Source organism: Ammodytes marinus, assembly GCF_949987685.1.
Source record: "Ammodytes marinus genome assembly, chromosome: 17".
Classification (NCBI taxonomy): Eukaryota; Metazoa; Chordata; class Actinopteri; order Uranoscopiformes; family Ammodytidae; genus Ammodytes; species Ammodytes marinus.
In genome coordinates, this window is record NC_137221.1 from 13560913 (window position 1) to 13581257 (window position 20345).

Below are 20345 nucleotides of genomic sequence, written 5' to 3' on the forward strand. Positions count from 1 at the left end.
AAACCAACTAACAACACTAGAACTGCTAATGACAACTCATATACGTCTGAAACATTAAAATTGGTCTTTTTTTGAGGGGGTCACTTGCCAAAAAGACTGGGAACAACTGGGTTAACCTTTAAAAAACATAGCCCCATGCAAATATCTTTGTTTATAGCCTACTGCACCTTTCCATAGTATAGCAGCAGAAGGCTATTTTTGAGTAGCTGTACAGACCCTTTGGCTTAGTTTTGTCTCGTGAAACCCTAACGACGTTATAGAAAACACTGCGTCATCATTATCTCTTATCTAAATGGTCATTATGGCAGAAATTGAGACAGATGTCATTTCGTGTAACAAACGGAGATTCCCATACACCACCACGTGACCATGTCGCAATCGAGGTCGTCAGCGGCTCTCTCGACCCAGTTGTTCAGTGCAGTCTGTGCTTACACAGTCTATGGTCAGAGCTGAGCCGGAGGAGTAGGAGGGAGAGTTAATGTCGGCAGCTTCTCCGAAAGAAACACGTTAAAGGTAATGCTGTTACAGTTAGTGTGGTGGTATTATTTCAGTCGTGCGTGTGTGTGTTTTTATTTGTTTATAAATTAGTATTAAATACGTGGCTCGCGAGCACGGGGGAATGTAGCTAGCCGCGGTCAGCATCTTGCCCGTCGCCAACTGTCAGTTAGCCATGAGAGCAGGCGGTAAAATAACAAAACAACACGGTAGGCCTAAATATCTCCATTCATATCACGTTTGTTTCATAAAGGAAATAAACGTGGCTTTTGATGGAGCTGACTGCTCAGCGTCGTAAACGTGGGAGGGAGGGGGGCGTGTGGTCATCGTCCTAAAAATAAAAACAAAAAAACAACTCAGTTGATTTAATCAGGGCGGGCGAGGATTGGCTACCAGATTGATATCGCCCGATCACTGTCTGTTAATCAATAATTCTCCACAATGATGGCCTTGTTAGCTTGCGGGTAATTTGTGTGAGCTTGGTGTAACGGATGATCGCAGTGTCGCATTTATCTGCTGTGGGGAGGCCTAGATGGAGGAGCGGCGCCCGCTGCAGGTGCACCATGAAAACCTGGCTCACTGTTTATGTTGCATTCATGCCCGTCCTGCTTCCAGGAGTTATTTCTCACCCTTCTCATCCTCCCTAGTGTACAGCCTGTCAGTGTGGTTTTAGGGTTTTAAATCTCCATTATTTACATAGCCATTACATCATAGCTATGGTGCCTTCCAACTGTAAAAAAAAAGATAAAAAACATAGGCCTATATATTTTTAGCTGACCTAGCAGATATTGGCAACATCATTTAGGCTATCACAACGATAAGTCGATGAATCAATTATTAAATAAAAGAAAAATAGCCAGGAGTTTCATAATGGATTTATCTTTTAGTTATTTTTCCAAATATAATTTTTTTTAAACATTCAGTGGATCTTCATACTCTCTTCAATGTTACTTTATGCTAACTATGATTATTGAAATAATGTATCGATGATAAATTGGACATCTAACTTTTTGACTAAACAAAGTCAAAGTGGGCTTTAGAAAATAGTGACAGGCATTTTTCACTGTACATTTAACAGACTAAGTGATTATTTGATTAAACAAAGATATTAGTACTAGTGTATTAGGGACTATAACAAATTATTGTTTGTTGTAGCCCTTGACATTTCTCTGCTTTATCTAAAAAAAGAGTCGGTTTTCATAAACATTATTTGTAACGTAGATGTGATCATGGAATAGGAGTGGGTAATATGGATAAAATATTAAGGTAATGATATCATGATATTAATATATTAATGCTCAAATTGACTGTTGTTTTCTCTTTACAGGCTAGACTCTGTGTTGTCCTTATACAGCCGTGGAAAAAATTAAGAGACCACTCCAAATGTTCAGTGTCTCTTGTTTTACTATTTATAGGCATATGTTTGAGTAGAATGAACATTTTTTTTTTTTTTATAAACTACTGACAACATTTCTACCAAATTCACAATAAAAAATATTGTCATTTAGAGCATTTTCAATAAGTAATGTAGAGATGAAGATTGAAGAAAAATCCAGACTGGTCTCTTAATTTTTTCCGCAGCTATAGGTGCCTTTTTTCTATAGTTTGAGGGTATTGTATACATATGAAATCTGCATACTGTGTCGCTGTCCTGCTTTGACTGAAGCTAAAGGAATAACCCTTAGCCTGATGTTTGTCTACTCTGACAAACAGCCTCTCTGTTCTTCCCTGAAAGCTTGTCACCAGGAGATGCAGAACACCATGTGGAGGAAATTAGTTTTGCTGTCCTTACAACACAGTTTTAGTTGACTTGCTGTATGTCACTGGTAGCAGCTTTTTAGTTTGTTGAATGAGGAATTTTGAATGAACATTATTTTCATGAGGGTCACAGTGAAGTTACTGAATGTTTCTGCTGTTGCGCTACTCAAAACAGACTTAAACCTAGTCCAGGAATACTGAATTTGTATTGCAGCCATGGAAAAAACTGACATGTCTCGGAAAGAATGACGTACTGCATGTGCATATTGCTATTTCTTAGTTGTTGACATGGTGTTAGAGAGAGGGGATTATATTTACCATTTTGGATAAGTCTGTTATGCTTACACTTCAGTTCTGTTTGTTAAGATTTTCAAAGATCAGTTCCCCAGGCAACAAAAAGAAAGCACAGCCATCTTGGCAATTGTCTCCCGACATTGCTAACTGCTTGCACATCTTAAATGAGTGAATAGTCGAATTCAGCTCTAAAATAGTGATAAATTAGTTGTGCTTTCTTAAAGCTATTGCACTACTACTATGCTATCACCTATAAAAAAAAATCCTCTTACAGAAAGATAGTTGCAATCCCTAAAATGTATTTCAACATGCCACCATGAACATTTGTTTCAACAATATAACGTGAAATGTTGGTCATGAGAAACTTGAAAATTGTCATAACAATATACCATTGTTATAAAGCTAGTATTTAAACAATAAACTTTCAGTCAGCATTTTTTTCAGTCAGCACACAAATCTGTCCTATTATTATAAAAATAGATTAAGAAGATTACCAGCTGCCATACTTTTCTAACCTACAAGGTGAGGTGTCTGCATGCTGACAAGGCGCGTCATGATGACAATCCCTTGCCAGACTCCTCAATCGGCTGGCAGAGGATGTATCTATCAGGTGGTCCAAGTGACAATTTCATAAAAGGACTCAAAATTGAAGCATTGCAACACAGCTGGTTCTGTGGTTGGTACAATGTTTGAAATAGCCATGTGAAATCTCCTTGTGTGACCATCATGTGGTTGTGAATCAGCACATTTTCTTTTGATGATATCCCTCAGTGAAGTAGATGTTGGTTCATAGGTTTTATAAATAATTGCCTGTTCAGAATTTGTGTATTTAAGGTGAGGCTAGACACTGCAGATGAATAGTGTACAATTAGTCATTTACAGATATCATCATGAAACTTTGCCCGTTGAATACTTACATTTTTTATTTATTTTTTCAGAAATGTTTGAATAAATATTTGAATTTGGCAATATCTTAGTTATTATGTGGTATGTCTTTTTTTTTAAACCAAAAATCTAGATGTTAGGTAAAGCCAGAGTTGTACTCTTTATTTAATTTTTACAACATATTAGTGTCCAAAGTTTTTACTGAACAGATTTTGGATACAGCTTTTTTTAATTTTATAAATCAAAAAATACTATATACAGGTCATAAAAATGCATTTTCGGCATTTTTTTAAGAAGAAATAAAATCGTCATATTTCAGACTTTTTAGAACATATGAACAAATTCTTCTGAAGTGACCTTAAGAATAGTGCTCACTGCTTAGAATGATTATTATGGAGTTTAGTTGATGTAAGTGCTTTAGAAGTTGCGATCCTAGTGTTGAAAAAAACCAATGTTGAGATAATGGCCGTTAAAAATGGTTGTAAAGTATAAATATTTGTGGTATTTTCATCTTATTTTCCTCATCCTCCATCAAAGGTAACAATTTACCACTTTTAACGTGTTTTGGCGCCACATATTTTCACAGCCTGACCTCGAGCGCTGTATAGGCCCCACTGCTTTGTGTGGCCGGTCCCCCTCTGTCACTGTGTTTCCTAACGTTGCTCAGGCATGCACGTAGTATGTAGCACATGCGTTTGTCTGTGGTATTGTGCTAGCCTCATTGTGTTAACGTGGCTCTCTGGCTCGCCCGCTCAATCCCTCCCTTTAACCCAATTCCCATTGCGATAGTTATCAGCAGAGACCAGAGACAGTGGCACTGACTTTATCCACAGCATGGTAGTGTCTTTTCTAAGCGGATTTGAAATATCCCACCACGTAATGCTGTAAAGATGAACAATGTCTCAAACTGACTCACCATTTAAAAAAAAAGAAAAACATACCAAGCTGTATTTTTTCTCTATTCACAGTCACTTCTTCTCAGACATGGAAGTGAAACTGTTGAGGTTGTTAAATTTATCTTTTGAACTTTAGACTGAGAGGTCACTAACTTTTACTTTTGCTTTTAAGTACTAACAGTACTAACTACTATAGTACTAACTATTTTCTGTCATGCCCCCCCTAGGGAACAGAAATTTCTTTGCGCCCCCCCTAAATTGAAATACTATTGAGAACCTGCTAATATTTATTTATTTATCTGTACAAAACCACTGTATTAGTTTCTGGCACGAGCATTCTGCATACAATCATCTTATTATCAAATTAGATAACAAAAATTAGCTGAGCTAACTTCTGCAGCAAAAAAATTCAAAGTTCAGTTTATTAGCTCAATTTGTAACATTTAAACAAGACTGCTCAGTCTGTGTGAATCTCAGGACAGAGAAACAAGAGCAAATGATTTACTGATGTTTGCATTTCATTCAAAACATTTTTAAACTGTAAACATAGTTAAGGTGGTGTTTTTTTATTATTATAGGCGATAACCAATAATTCATTAATGTTATTATTAGTCTACTTGCTTGATTTCTTTTTAAATAGCCTACAGAGACACTTGGAGACACATGTGGACATTTATTTACTGCAAATTGCGGCATTTCGTTCGGATATGACCATACACGAGCATTTTTTATTTATTTTTGGTCTGTTGGAAATCAAGGCAGCCCGCGCCCCCCCCCTGACAACTCACAGCGGCGCCCCACCATTTGAGAAGCACTGGTGTAAGTTCTCTTTGTGCGAGACCACGGTTTAATATTATTGTGCTAGTTTTGGACATGACTAATTTATGTCCTAATTTTTTGTTATAGATCTGAACACATCAATGTTTAAGACATTTGACGTCAAAATATCAGAGGAGTATTATAAGTAGTAGTATTAGGAGTGTATTATGACTAGTGAACAATTCAATTGTTTATTGAATTTCCTTCCATGTTCCAACAGTGACTGATGAAGATGAAAAAAAATAAAAAATATTATTTCGATAATCACAGTATCACACTAAGTTTTTAAGCAAAATGCCTTATATATTATAATTGTTAGTTGCAGACCTGACGCACACTTTATTGCGTCTTACATATGGAATGATTTCAGCCTTATTGTTGAGGCCTAACATGGATGGCGAATTCTCTACAGACCTGAGTTACAAAGTTAAATGCTGTTAAGTTAAACGGACATTGGACACATGACGTGTGTGTCACATGGTTAGTTCAAGAGTCTTGGGTTATATAGTAACATGGGTTCCTTCAGTTGACAGATGTCCCATCTTGTGTGGCATAAGAAAAAACAACAACCAAAAAACACATTGGTTTACCTTAAAAGATCACTTTCTTGATCTGAATTGACAAACATTTTACTCTCAGATGGATGGATTTTTTAAGTAATTCAGAAAAACGGCTGTACTCGGTGCCCCTCTTACACAACCTGTGTTGTCCGCAAAGCTGGGAGGGATTTGGCCTGTCAGATAATGATTGTAATCTGTTATGATCGTAATGGAGGCTGTCGGTACGAAGCAGAGCCAGCACTCCTCATGTGTGTCTGCGGAGTCTCACTGCACTGTCTGTCCCAGTGATGGACAGACAGGGATCATGAAGACACACGCTGGACTCTGGATGTGTTTGCCAGGGCGAAATAGAGCAGTGTTGCATAACTCTCCCTTTTTTTCAATATGGCTGGGAAAGGCGGGAGGAGGAGAAGGGTAGAGAGAAGAGAGGAGCGCCTTTGCCTGTTTTTGCATATGCATTTTATAAATAGCTGTTGTCAAATATGTACACCCTCTATACGTAACAGCAGCTGTAGTTTAACAACTATGAACTAATCGTTTAGTAATAACCTTCAGAATAGTGCTAAAGAATGATTATGGAAAGTTTAGTTGATGTATGCAAGTGCTTTAACATTTGATATTTTATTATTATTAATAAAAACTATGTTGAGAGAATGGCTCAAATAAACACCTAAATGTACATTTTGGACCTTTTATAAAAGAAGACATGATTGAAAAAATATGTTTATGCCTGCTGTGTCTCCTCTAAACAGCTCAGGCCCAAGCACCACTGTGAAGTCAGTCTGCTGCTGTCCACCCAAGCTCTTCTTAGGAAGTCGGCAATTAGGGAAATGGCTGTTGGCTCCCCTCCCCTCCCCGCTCAGCAGAAGTTCTGCTGTGGGCACTGCAGGCCCACAGGATAACCTGCACAGCATATTTGAAAGCACCAAGCAACCTTGTAAATCCGACCCTCATTTGCAGAGAGATTTCAGTATCCTTGTTTGCAGCACTGTTATGTGTTTCGATCATAGATGCTTCATTAGCCTTATAGATTGCAATGTAAATGGCACAGAAACCTGTTGACCATGGTTGTGCAATGGGCCAGATCGGGGGGCAATACTGCAGTAATGGCCAGCATGTCAGGTCTCTTCCTAAAGCAAAGCTCATAAATAATGCTTTTGGTTACCAAGGCAGCACCTGCGTCCATGGTAACACTGTCAGCACTGGTGTGGTTGGACAGTGTTTGCTTCTCCTCATTTTCTCGTGCACCATCCGTTCCCTCTGCAAGTTCTCTGATCCATAAGCCAGAATGTGTGATTGATAGTATTATGTATGAATGAATGATGCATGTTGTTACTTGCTATTTTCTGATAGTTTATAAACCAAATGATTCATTGAGTAATTGTGAAAATAATTGACAGATTAATTAATAATAATACAAATAATCAGTGTTTGTGGCCTAAAGTGAGATTCATTCACGTCAAATTAGTAACACATGATGTGATGTGGTTTCTTATCTTTAGCACACATTAAATTCCAACTGTCAAAAGCTAAATAGCTCATTAATGTTATTATTATTATACGCTGCCAAATTAGTGTCTTACTGCAGGTTCATATTAGACTTCCCTTAGCAGCTAAGATACGCCTAAATCATCAGCCATAAGAACCGTATGCCCCTCCCCTAAACATTCTCCTCAGAACAGTGTGACATAAGTGTTTTTTTTTCTGCTGTTTTTAACTAGTGGCCTATTTTCTGACATTGGATCCCTAGCTTCTGCCAAGCCAAAATTATTTTAAAATAAATGTAATACTTCACGTACATATTTAAAAACCAAGCCTTACTTTTAATATTTGGTAACGCGTTTCTACAGCTGCTCCATTCTAGCTAAGCAATGTGATTACATTGTACAAACTGTCTTCTCCCTAAAGCCTCCACCACTTATATTTAACAAGGGCGAGGGTTAAGGCTGATATTGAAATACAATATTAAATGCTGAAAAAGATTGTCTCGACCAACGGACTATGGACCTGGCTATGACACACACTTTTGCATTTTTATTACACGGGGAGTGGCTGAGAACACTTTGTTAGGAAACCTTTTTACTTTGATACAAGAATGTCTAAAACACGTATTTCCTGCAATGTTAACAAGCTACTTGCCTTTCACTGACCACCAGTTCCCCCAGCTCAATGTTCTCCCATTGAACACATTGGAAGTCTCAGAATGAAGCTATAACTTCCAAAATGTGCAAGAGGACATACGGATCACAGCTGTTGTTCAACTAATACATAACATGATATAACATGCCACTTATACACTCGACCACTGCTACTGTTTCAAGTCTTTGTCGCAGAAATGGCATGTAGGCTCTCTGTTTGATATTTCTCACTTATTTTACTCATGATCTGCCACATCCTGTCGTTAAAGACCGCCTATTCTCTCCCAAAGGCCTTGTAAGACTATGAAGATTCAGCATCATTTGTTTCTCTCTGGGATTCTGTTTTAGAGCTGGCAATTAGTTTTTGAAACAAAAAGCAGTGTGCTGTAGCTTTGGTCCAAACCTCTGTCCTCTCTTCCTGCTGCATTGTTTGATTGCCTATCATCCTATTAATCAGGCAGATGCATTGTTTGTGTCTTTGCCAGTTTGGCATATATAGTGTACCGTCATTACTTAGGCTCTGCTTTCCTACTTGACCTTTTGAGAAGTAATATTCATTGTACAAACGAAAGATATAGAATCAAATCTCAGTTCAATGTTTGTGCCGCTTACAGATGTTTAAAAAAGCAAATTAATCCTAATCTACACTTCCTCTTCCCATAGATTGTTATAGCAGCAGAGTGAGCATTTCCCCACACCATGTCGCAGGACAAGAGTGGATACCCTATGATGGGTGAGACCAACCCGCTTCATAACAACGTCTATGGACCCCCTCAACCAGGTTTCGGCATGCCCCCTCCTAACTACAGCCAAGCCCCAGGGGGACCGTACCCACCAGCGGCTGGCTACGGACAGCCGGGGTTCCCCCAGGCAGGCCCAGGTTTCGCCCCTGGTCCCTACCCTCAGATGCCTTACCCCCAGATGCCCTACCCACAGGGACCCTATCCTCAGGGGCCTTATCAACAAGGACCTGTACAGCCCGGCTTTGCCGGTGACCCCGTTGGTGAGTGTTTAAACGTCACATATTATGCTAATTTTCAGGTTAAAAATTGTAATTTGTGTTGGGTGTTTTTTTCATGGTGTAGTATGAGTGTCCAAAAACTAAACAAAGTTGTTGCATTTTTACATGTGACATTTAACAGTTTGGATGGAGCTTTCTCCGTAAATCTAATGAGAGAGGCTGTGAATACTAGAAGAACTGTTAATCACATTTTGGACTACTGTAAAGATAAACAAATAAATTAAATACATTTAAATTTTTTCCCAGCAATACCAAATATTGCTGGCTCCACTTTAGACCAGACTAAACACAGATGACTGCGCAATCGATTAGAGGATCAATATTATAATCTGAGTGTGCTGAAAACACATTTGATCAACCTAGTTTTTTAAATTGTTATTCTGTTATTGTTGTTCACTACCAGCACCTGCTGGCAGCCCTGGTTACCATGGTGATGGGCCACCGTCTTACTACGACAATGAGGAGTTCACCAACTCTGGGTTTGAGGACAAGAGCATCCGACAAGCTTTCATCAGAAAAGTAGATCCTTTACTATGTCAAAAAGATTAAATGAGTGACAAAGAAGCAGATATTCTGTATGTCACTGTGTTATAACTGATTTGAAATAAAAATTAAACATTAAATATGGCTTTATTCCTCTTTCCCGCCAGGTCTTTTTGGTTCTCACGGTACAGCTAATGATCACATTCTCCTTCGTTGCTGTCTTCACCTTCGTCGATGAAGCCAAGCTCTTTGTGAGACGTAATCCATGGACATACTATGTGTCCTATGCTGTCTTCTTTGTGTCTCTTATTGTCCTCAGCTGCTGTGGAGAATTCCGCCGCAAGCACCCTTGGAACCTGATTGCATTGGTAAGAACTTAAAGGTTCAGTAAGCGGAATGGTCAGTTTAGCTAACTTCCTGTCACTGACTGCAGTTAGCCGTCCCCTCCCTCGTCCCCACGTCACCACATTAATGCACTGCAGTCTTCAAGCAGCGAGTTATCTAGCATCATCTCAGATAAGTAAGAGTGATAAAACATGATAAAAACCATCAAAACAGACATTGGGAAGGATTTTTACCTGCTCCGCCATTGTAGGCGCATAAACATTCACCCATCTGTGGTCTGCACGTGCACCGTCAGTGAGACGGGTGCCGGTTTGTAGCGTTCTCTTTTCTGATTGGATATCAGTTTCGGGATCCCCGAAAAGTTTATTTGCAAACGCCCACACTATGTAAGTGATCACTGTATGAATAAAGAGCGATTTAACACTTATATTAACATAAATAAATCGCTCACTACACCTTAAATCCCTTATTAAAAAAAAGTATGGATTAGACATTTGTGAAGTCTATTTACATAATAAACTGTTTCAAGCGTTAATGTAAAAAGAGTATGTGAAAGAAGGCCGTAAGAAGTTATCATTAGTTGCAGCCCTACACTTTTGTATTTTTAACATGAATTTGTGTTACGTTTGTGTGACATCTCAAAGGTGCAACAACAAATCTGTCATATAAAAACACAAAGTAAGTTCATATTAGTTATTTAAACCATTGAATCTAGCTAGAAAAACTGGCCTGTATAAACTGCATAACTCATAACCTGTATTCCAACAACATTAAAAGTGGAGTCAGCTATTCTGGAGAACGCTTGTTGTTTGGCTTTGTTTTTTCCTCCCTAGGTTGCATCATATTTTGTGCACCAGTTTCTTTAAAAAGCTCTAAGAAGGGGTTTGGGTTACAAGCTGTTGTTTAAATCATCAATATGTACAGTGTATCAAAAGCGATGTTGATTTGGCTGTGTGTTTTCTGTGTCCTGCAGTCCATCTTGACCCTGAGCCTGTCCTACATGGTGGGAATGATAGCCAGCTTCTATGACACAGAGACCGTCATCATGGCCGTGGGCATCACTGCAGTGGTCTGTTTCACTGTAGTCCTCTTCTCACTACAGGTGAGAACACACAAGCAGCTAATTTAATTAATGTATTTAAATGTCTACGGGCACTGTTATGGAAATTAATATTATGTGTATGTATGTTTGTATGTATATATATATATATATTATATTGCCATAAATTGTGAATATTCATACAAGTAACCTTACTGTTAAGATGTGCTGACCTTCGTCTTGTGTAAGATAAAGTAAGTTTGTTTATAACTGAGATAGTATGCACTGGAGATTAAGATCGCACCAAAGTATGTTTGTTATGACTCACTATGTTAACCCTGATAAACTCTATTACATAAACTGATGTTGGTGTGCATATAGAGTTTGCTATATCTTCTGAAGACATTCTTGAGTCATTATTACAGTCCCATTGATGATTGTTGTAATCACTCATGCTTGCAAGCATTAAAGATCTATTTATTTGTACTTAAACATTGTGTCAACTTGTATTTAATTGCCAACTTCTCATCTAACCAGACAAGCTGATATTTCAGTTCCACAGACAGCACAGTGAGCACACACACACAAACAAAGTCCCTCTGGGGATTTGTGATTTTTTATTTGCGTTGTTTTGGGAAGCAAAAGTGAGAATATTTTTCAGAATAAAGTTCACCCAAGTTAAAGTCAGTGTCTCATCACATGTCCTTTTTGCCTGGTCTTTTTCTTCACCACAGAGCAAGTATGACTTCACTTCCTGTCGGGGCGTGCTGTTTGTGTGCCTGATCGTGCTGTTGCTCTTCTCCATCCTCTGCATCTTCATCCGCCACAGGATCCTGCACATCGTCTATGCCTCTTTGGGGGCCCTGCTCTTCACCTGCGTAAGTTTCACACTTGTTTCTCCTTAAAGAATGGCAGCCCTTTCCCATAAGAATTACAATGACCTGCTCCTTGTTTGTTTTACCAATATGTGCAAAATTTCAAAATTAATGCAACCGTAATAGTCACTCAAATGTCATTACTTGACCATTGGACAGTTATTTAGATAGATCATTCTACAGTTGGGTAAATTGACATTTGTGGTGTATTGACATCAATACCAATATAATGCAGATAGTTTTCCACCTTCCAATGTCTGTATTCTGCTCAGTAAGGGATAATCAAATTTGCATAATGTTTGAGAGTAATAGTAACAGAATGCGGCCCGACTGTTCAAATATATCTAGATTTAGATTCCTTTTTTTCCTCTTTAATGCAGTTTTTGGCTGTGGACACTCAGCTTCTCCTGGGCAACAAGAAGCTGTCTTTGAGTCCAGAGGAGTACATTTTTGCTGCCCTAAACCTCTACACCGACATCATTAACATTTTCCTCTACATCCTGGCCATCGTGGGACGCTCCCGTGAATGAGGCTCTACCTTAAAGAGGGAACAGGAAGGAGATTGAGAATGCCTCCCTTTATCCTGAAATGTTGCTTATGTGCCCTTTTCTCTCCAACTCCTTTTACCTTTTCTTCACATTTTTCACATGATACTCGTTGTTTCATCTCTTATCTCACAAACACACACTCACACACCATTATTTTTTTCAACAGGCCGCTGTGCTGTGAATGATGCGGCCTGTCATACAATGCAGCTGAGACCGACACTATTTATTCAACACAAATCTTGCCATCAATTACATAGTGTAATAATCAGTCCTCAATTTTGACCACCCTGCTTACCTGTCCTCTGCTTCTACTAACACAGATGGTTACATTATGTCTACATAAAACTTCCAGTTTGGCTCAGCACGTGCAATGTGAAATATGTATTCCTGAGGGTGCTTCCATTGTTGCACAGAGTAAACGGACAAAGTTTGAGGAAGTTTTGAGTTGTGATTTATATTAATGTAAACCAGCTTTGCCTGAAAATAAGTTAGTGCTAGAAATACCCACCTCCTTAAATCCATCTGTTTTCCCAAACTTGTTTCTCCCGACCTTTTCAGCCTGCTGGTGAAAAATAACTTTGCATGGCAAGATTGGAAACCCAACTAAAGATGTGTTTTAATTTTTCACAACTTCTAGAGGAATACCTTTAGCTTGCTTGTCACAGGTGTAAATAAATAGTTAAGTGTAATATATATAGGATGCCAATATCGCCCCTGAAAGGCATGTCGAAGTAAACCATATGGATGTGTTACTTTTTGGGGAAAATAAGCTCTGATATCTTTGCCGTAACTTTGCATACCTAGAACCGTAACCAAAATCTTATTATGGCAAAAGAATAAATGTTGGATGTAGATGACACGTGAACATAAATTAATATTTCTAAACTATATATTCTTACAGAATACCAGAAGGGAGAAATTATTTCTATGATTCCAACGTTGACATATTCCCTCCTTTTTAATTTGAATTTGAATGTTCTCACTCATTTCCTCTTATTTGGTCATTAATGTGAAGTGAAATTTTGTGCTGTATTTTTTATTATTATTATTTTATTACCACTAATGTGAAATACTGTTGAAGTGTTGGACTTTCTGGACACTTTTATCTCAAGCTGATCCAGGTTTTAGAGCTCCTGAATTGATGGACGCCAGATTGAAAGGAAATTGTGCTTAAAAATTTAAAATAACCTCTCTATTTATTGAGCTTGATGTAGATAATATGGTTGCATTGAAGTTGCTATAAGCTAGTGTTGTGGAAAGACTTTATCAATTAAGTTGAATATGGAACCGTACCATATTGGTTAAACTCCTGCTCAACGAAGTGAAACTGGCAAAACGAACAACATGCCTGGCAGACAAAACACAGAAACACACAACTTGAAAGATATATTTAACATAAGCTAAAAAAAAAAAAATTCTGTGACTTGTGTTTGAGGTGATTTTTTCACTTCTTGCATGACCCTCTTCTCCCAGTTGCATGTGCTGATAATGCACACTGTTCAGGTATTCCTGATTTGAAGAGACAGTGTTGTTTGGCTGCCCTTTTTTTTAACTATTGTGTTTGTATCTAACTAATGTTTATGTGTAAATAGAACTCCTTAGTGGTTTGGTGTGTATAGATAAAGTATGTTGGGGCTTTGTAGGTCTGTTTGCATTGTATATTTGCATTTCCGAGTGGAACCGCATTCCTCTACACTGCTGTTGGCTTTTCATTAAAACTGATACAATGAAAAGGTGTCCAACTTTGTTGATTTACTTATTTAACAGCACGTCAGATAAATAGGAAGTGAAACACAATATACATCCATCGCACTTAATTTAGCATGATTGCTATTTTTTCATTTTTAATATTGACATCAGCCTCAAACATCAGTCAAGTTGTGTTACAGGAGAAAATGTCAAAGATGAATTGGCTTTGAAATAAAATATCAAATCAAGATGAACAGTAAATTCCATAATGTCATGGGTGTGCTAAATATAAGTTTCGAACTGTATATATAAAATATAAATTGCATAAAACGTAACCCAGGGGAAATAATAAGCCACTTGTAACCATGTAACTGGTCCATAGGCTAGCTGTTAACTCAAGTCAGTTACTGATTATTTATGTTTGTCCGTATAATAAATAATCAGTAAATGACTTGAGTTAACAGCTAGCCTATGTGTACATAAATCATAGACTGTAAAAAAAAAAAGAAAAAAAAAGGTCTCTTGTCCATGGCCCAATTATAAGAGGTGCACGCGCACTCGACGTGTCTGGCGCGAAACGTTGAGTTACTTCCGCGAGCGCAACTTCTATCAGTTACGGTAAAAGTTGTTGGGCCTATTTCGTCGTGAAAGTTATAGGAAAAGACTCCCTTGGCTGGTTAAAAATGAGCGATTTAGCAGGTTAGACGGTTTAAATTAATCCTGAACTACATGTTACTAAAGTTTCCAAAAACAAGTAGCCTTTTTAATAAAATTTCTACAAAAAAAATGCTCTTAACAATCCAGTTTTAGTTGCTCTGTTGCTATTAGCAAACGCTTGCTAACTTTTAATGAAAAATGGTGGTAACAGCAGTCTAGTAATAGATTACAGAACAACAGAAGCTAAATGTTCAGAGCATTTAATTATAGCCGGCTTATCACTCAAATATCATCGTTCAATACGTCTTATTTTGTGTCGTTTTCTTAATTTCATTAATGTTAACTAGTCAAGAAAGCGTAACTTATTTAAGTCAGCTAGAATCTTAGCTAGCTAGCTTCTTGCTACAGGGCAACATAATGTGATGGGTAAGACCAAGACATTCACTTTTCCTTTTATCTGCGTAATAGGATTCAACATTGAGGACTTGATTAATGCTACAAATCTGAAAGGAGGTAAACGAGTCAACATTGCACAAAGCAAAAATAACTGAAAAAAAGCTATAAGAAGACTGATGTGTTTTTTTATGACCTGCTGTCAGGTGGAGGAATGGAAGAGCTGAAAGTCGAACAGATGGTGGGAAAATTAAGGAGGCTGCATCAAGGTAGGGTTTGACTGACTTGCATCTATCATGTGCACATTGCACTATGTACTTTTCAGAAACGATTTAATTGAAGTGGTACAACCAAAATAAATGACATCAGGATTCATATCAAGAGTCCAACTGTTTTTTAAATGTATAATATTTTGCAACAACTTTGTGGTGTAATGTGGAAAAAAAAGTATGGGTGAACATCGTGTCCCTATTGGATATGAAGGCCTATAATTTCGCATTTTCAATCTACCGTACTGCGAAGCATTTCGGTCAAGTAACAGGCACAAGTGAACTCGGAGAAGTCACCATCGCGTTTTTCTGTCTTCGTGTTGAATCTCTCTTGTCGTGCATGCGTGTCGTTTTGGCATGGTCTTCTGTATTAATATACAGTTAGTGAATTATTTCGCCCTCGTATTGTAATTGTATTCAAACGATCTCTATAAATACGCTTATTTCAATCATTTATTCGCTATTCTTTTCATACCAGGTTTACACATTTCAGCTGGTAGAGTTGAACAGGATGTGAGGTTAATATCTCGACATTTTAGTTAGTCTTTGTGACGCTGCACTTCCGCCTACACTGGTTAGTTGCGCTGCCTTTTTAATAACATTAGAACCCTTTAGAAATGACCGTGTCCGTGTACACCTCGTGTATCGTGTCCTAAAGAGCCAAAGTGTTCGTATACCGTAAAAACGCTTCAACACGAAGGTCTGGGATTGAGTGAAAGCTCTTTGTAAATGTGCACCAATGAGAAGGCTGGTTGTGGTGTCCATATGCTAATGAACACGCATTTCCTTTTTCGGTTTAACAGATACAATAGTATTTGGAACTAAATAACGTAATAGGTTTACAAAGTAATGACACAAGTCAGATTAAAAATACACATAGTAACACTTATATGTTGGAGAGTACCACTGGATTTTAAAACCGTGAGTAAGACAGCTATTCATATAGAACATAGAACTTCAGACGACACTGAGACAGTATCTTCAGTGAGGTACATCCTTACCTGTTACTCCATTTATGGAGTTTCAGAACATGATGAATGGAGAACCATGAGATATGATTAATATCTCCATCTTTTAGGGAACTGCAACACCCTATTAGACCATTCTGACTTTATTGTGACTATAAATCAAACTAACTGTTTTCTAATCAACATATATATTTGGTGGTGTGCACAGACATCTTGGGGGGCAGGTGCTCAGTGCAAAAAAAAGGGGCACAATATATTCCATCAATGAATGACCAAATTATTTTAAGGGTAATTGTGTTTGGGACCCTGGACCTTCTAGGGGGGTCAAGAAAAATTTGAACCCTTTAAAGCAAAATTCATCAATCTAGTGCACTTTGAGAAGAAAGCTAAGGCTAAATCACCTGTGTCAATGTGGGCTATTTAGTACTATTTTCTGGAATAATTTGGAGACACAGAATTACCAAAAAGCAGAAAGAAAAAATTTACATGTTTGAAAAAAAAACAGTCCGCTTCGGATTTCTTTAAATAATCCCTTATCCCGAATTCTCTCTTTGAAGTCTTGTTAGGGCCCTGATCTCCGTACTAATAATATCCTACTAAGGTAAATACAAGATTACTGCAAGTCTTGTAACATAGAAATAACTTATGGTTGGGACAAAATAATATAATTAGCTTATATAGCTTCATGACTGATTTAGTACCACCAACCCACTTTGTGTAGTTAAAATAAAATGTGGGGACAGCTTTTAAGATATTTCAATAACATTTGAGGAACAGTTCAACATTAAAATCTGAGCTTTAAAAGGCCCTGAACAGTTAACATGACTCTGGTCTTGACTCTGACCTTTCATCTTCATCTTCCTCCTTGCTGCTGGTGAATGCTGGGCTGCCTGCTGTAGCTCCCTTTCTTTTTCCTTTTTAACCTCTCCTTTCTAGGCATTATACTGCAAATTGTAAATAAAAAGAGACCAACCATATAAAATAAGACTGCTTGGTTACATTACAACCAGGCAAAAGGCTACTTTTTCTGCAGGCAATTGGGAATTGCCTGCTTGTCATTTAGCAAATAAATTACTGCATGTGTTAATTATATAGCCTAAACTTAGTAAACCTAAACAACACTAAATATTCAGCATACTGATAGATTCACATGCTGTACCAATGACAAACTCCGCCGACATTAGTTGTGTTCATCACGTCATATCTATTTTTGTTTTGGGCTAGCTTGTTGAGCAGGACAGTCGGCTAATTTATGCTCAGCTGTGTGGCGCTGCATGATAGAGGCTACTTTAAAACAGAGACAAATAAATGCAAGTTATAGCTTGGCAACTGAGGCTTAGGGGGCAAACAATACACTCTTGACTCCATTCATATATGTATACCTCGCTGGTGGGGCAAGGCAGGCCGGGGAGTAGGTGTGTGTGTGCTGCTGCAAGGCTGCAACGCGCCTCCGTTTGTGTCCGTTTGAAAAGATTTGCGAAGCAATTACAGTACAATGATTAAGTTTTTTCCCCTTTTTTCTTCCCCCGAACACACCCTGCCCATATCCCACCCCCACACCCAACCACCACAAACAATCCTGCATCAAAAAATCAGCACAAAAAACAATACACAATGTTAAAAATGACATAAACGAAATACACGCTACAAGAAACAAAAATAAACAATCAATATGAAAAAAAAAACATAAAGAAATAAAATTAAATCAAATAAAAGAGGGGAGGAGGTAGCTACTCTTCTATTGTTGTTGTTGGTTTTTTAAAATAATTTAGGAATGGGCACCAAATTCTGTCAAATTTATTCTCGGATCCCTGTATAACGTATTTTCTCTAAATTCATACATGACATAATGTCTCTAATCCAATGTGAGTGGGAAAACAGTGATACTTGTTGACAAGCATTGTAAGTTTAATCACATAGCACAATTCAGACAAAAGGCAGTTCAAAGTACTTTACAGGGGCATGAAATACATCAAGTAGACCAGGGGTGGCCAACCAGTCAGAGACAAAGAGCCACATTTTTTACTGTGTTACTGCAAAGAGCCACATCGTACACACGGGTACACACAGTGGCGATTCCAGGAAATTTTGACTGGGGGTGGCCAAGGTGGGCCACAGAGTTAGAGTGGGGTGGCCATCGCACCCCTGAATGAATAGCATGTGATATGCCGTACAACCAATTCAAAGATGATTTATAATCCCAAATGCCCAAATCATGTTAGTATCCATTGTAATGTTTGTCAGAAAACTAAACCCCTGAAGGGAGGTCTGGGGGCATCCCCCCCCAGAAGATTTTTTTGTGTTTTTAACATGTAATATAAGCATTCTGGTGCATTCTCGCAAAGATAATAAAGGAAAAAGTCAATATTTATTTCAGCTCAGATGAATAGTAAAATTAGCAAAACAACATAACTTGCTAGCAGCCAGATGCCTAACAACTGGACAGAGGGACGGATGACCACTAGCTTTTGACCAAATATCTTGCTAAAAAAATAAACCTTTATTTATGAAAGTCTGCCCTTGCTAAGAACATGTTACACTCGCTAACTACAAACTTAAATTTTTTTGTTCAGATTTCAAAAATCTGCTGTGACACGTGCCTATACACATGCATGGGTGGCACGCATGTCACAAGCACACTTATGCTGTTTTCAAGACCTTTGCTGACCAGAGACCAGTTCTAGTGGCCACAGTCCTACCATTAATTCAGTACTTGAAAATTGAAAACTGATCTCATATCAGTGGATTGGAGTGTTTGTGTGATGAACTTGGCAACTACCTATCAAAAAAAGTTAAGAAAGAAAAAAAAATACATATCATCTCTGAACTAGGATACATATCAGGAAAAAAATTTTATTAAAAAAATAAAATTAAAATAAAAAATAACATTTGAACTGGGGGGGAGGGGGGCACTGGGGTGGCCAGTAAGATTTCAGGGGGGGGGGGGGCGTTTTTATTTTCGCGGGGAGCTTGCACATGCATGCACAAGCATTATTTATTAAAAAAAAACAAAAAAAAAAACAGGGGGCCCACACTAGGACTTGAAACGGGCCCCCAGATCGTTAAGGCCGCCCCTGTGATAATGACAGGACTGGACTAAAGACGACAGGGCAGTCATTTTCAACAATGAACATTGTGTGCACTGCCTCACACACAAACTCTCAGTTCAACCAAGTCCACAAACAAAAATATAACAATTTAAAATAGCGTTTTTCTCTTACTATGCATGTTGCTTTGTGGGACTTACTTTTAGCATGGAGAGAGCTGAAGTGGCGCTGAAGATTTGAAGCCTTGAAATGCGCAAATGACACCTGGCATATAAGGCAGAATGGCTTGGCATAACGTTCAACAAAAAATATGAACTCTCCCACTCTGTTTCGGAGCGAACTTGACACAAATAGTTTACTCACGGAAAACCTCCCTCCAAGCTGAGCGGGCAGTTTTATGTTGCGTCCGCACCAAACGTTTGCGAACGTTATGTTGCGTCCTCAATTAAACATTTGCGAACAGGCATACACATAGGGCCTACACATTAATAAAATAAAAAATGAAATAATAGACAACATGTAAAACGAACGTAAGAGCCGCATGAAACGTTTGCGAACATGCACACACATAGGCCCACACAAAAAAAAAGTATAAAAAAAAAATAAAAAAAAAATGATAATCACATAATTTGATATGAACTGAAGAGCCGCACGAAGCTGGGCAAAGAGCCGCATGCGGCTCGCGAGCCGCGGGTTGGCCACCCCTGAAGTAGACATTAGAAAAGGAAACAAAACAATGAATACAATTAAAAGAGAAACAGAAAAGTCTTCAGATTTGATTTAAAAGAGCAGAGAGTTGCAGCAGACCTCAACTTTTCTAGGAGTTTCTTCCAGATGCAGTTCATAATAACTAAAAGCTGCTTCTCCTTGTTTAATCCTTAATCTGGGGACTGTAGTAAGTAGTAGTAGACCTGTCCCAGACGACCTGAGAGCTCTGTACGGTTCATAACATATCAGCAGATCAGACATTTATTTTGGCCCTAAACCATTCAGTGCAAATCCTGGATTGAGTGAAAGCTCTTTGTAAAGGTGCACCAATGGTAATGCTCGTTGTGTTATCCATATGCTAATGACCACACATTTCCCTTTTGGTTTAACAGAAACAACACCATTTGGTACTAAATAATTTATTAGATTTACAAAGTAATGACAAGTTTGAGTAAAAG

The 20345-nt window shown here is 38.2% G+C and overlaps 1 protein-coding gene across 1 annotated transcript; it reads left to right on the plus strand.

Moving 5' to 3' along the window:
* Nucleotides 1-431: 431 nt before the first annotated feature.
* Nucleotides 432-13856, plus strand: grinaa (glutamate receptor, ionotropic, N-methyl D-aspartate-associated protein 1a (glutamate binding)). The gene is made up of 7 exons (XM_080044820.1): nt 432-513; nt 8509-8848; nt 9270-9385; nt 9517-9717; nt 10668-10796; nt 11468-11611; nt 11989-13856. The coding sequence occupies exons 2-7, from the start codon at nt 8545-8547 to the stop codon at nt 12136-12138; spliced, it is 1044 nt and encodes a 347-aa protein (XP_079900946.1). The 5' UTR covers nt 432-513; nt 8509-8544; the 3' UTR covers nt 12139-13856.
* Nucleotides 13857-20345: the final 6489 nt, after the last annotated feature.

Coding starts and splice junctions, on each gene's coding strand:
- grinaa (XM_080044820.1), top strand. CDS start 8,545: ATGTCGCAGGACAAGAGTGGATACCCTATGATGGGTGAGACCAACCCG. Junction 9,386..9,516: donor GACAAGCTTTCATCAGAAAA/GTAGATCCTTTA, acceptor CTTTCCCGCCAG/GTCTTTTTGGTTCTCACGGT. Junction 10,797..11,467: donor TAGTCCTCTTCTCACTACAG/GTGAGAACACAC, acceptor TCTTCACCACAG/AGCAAGTATGACTTCACTTC.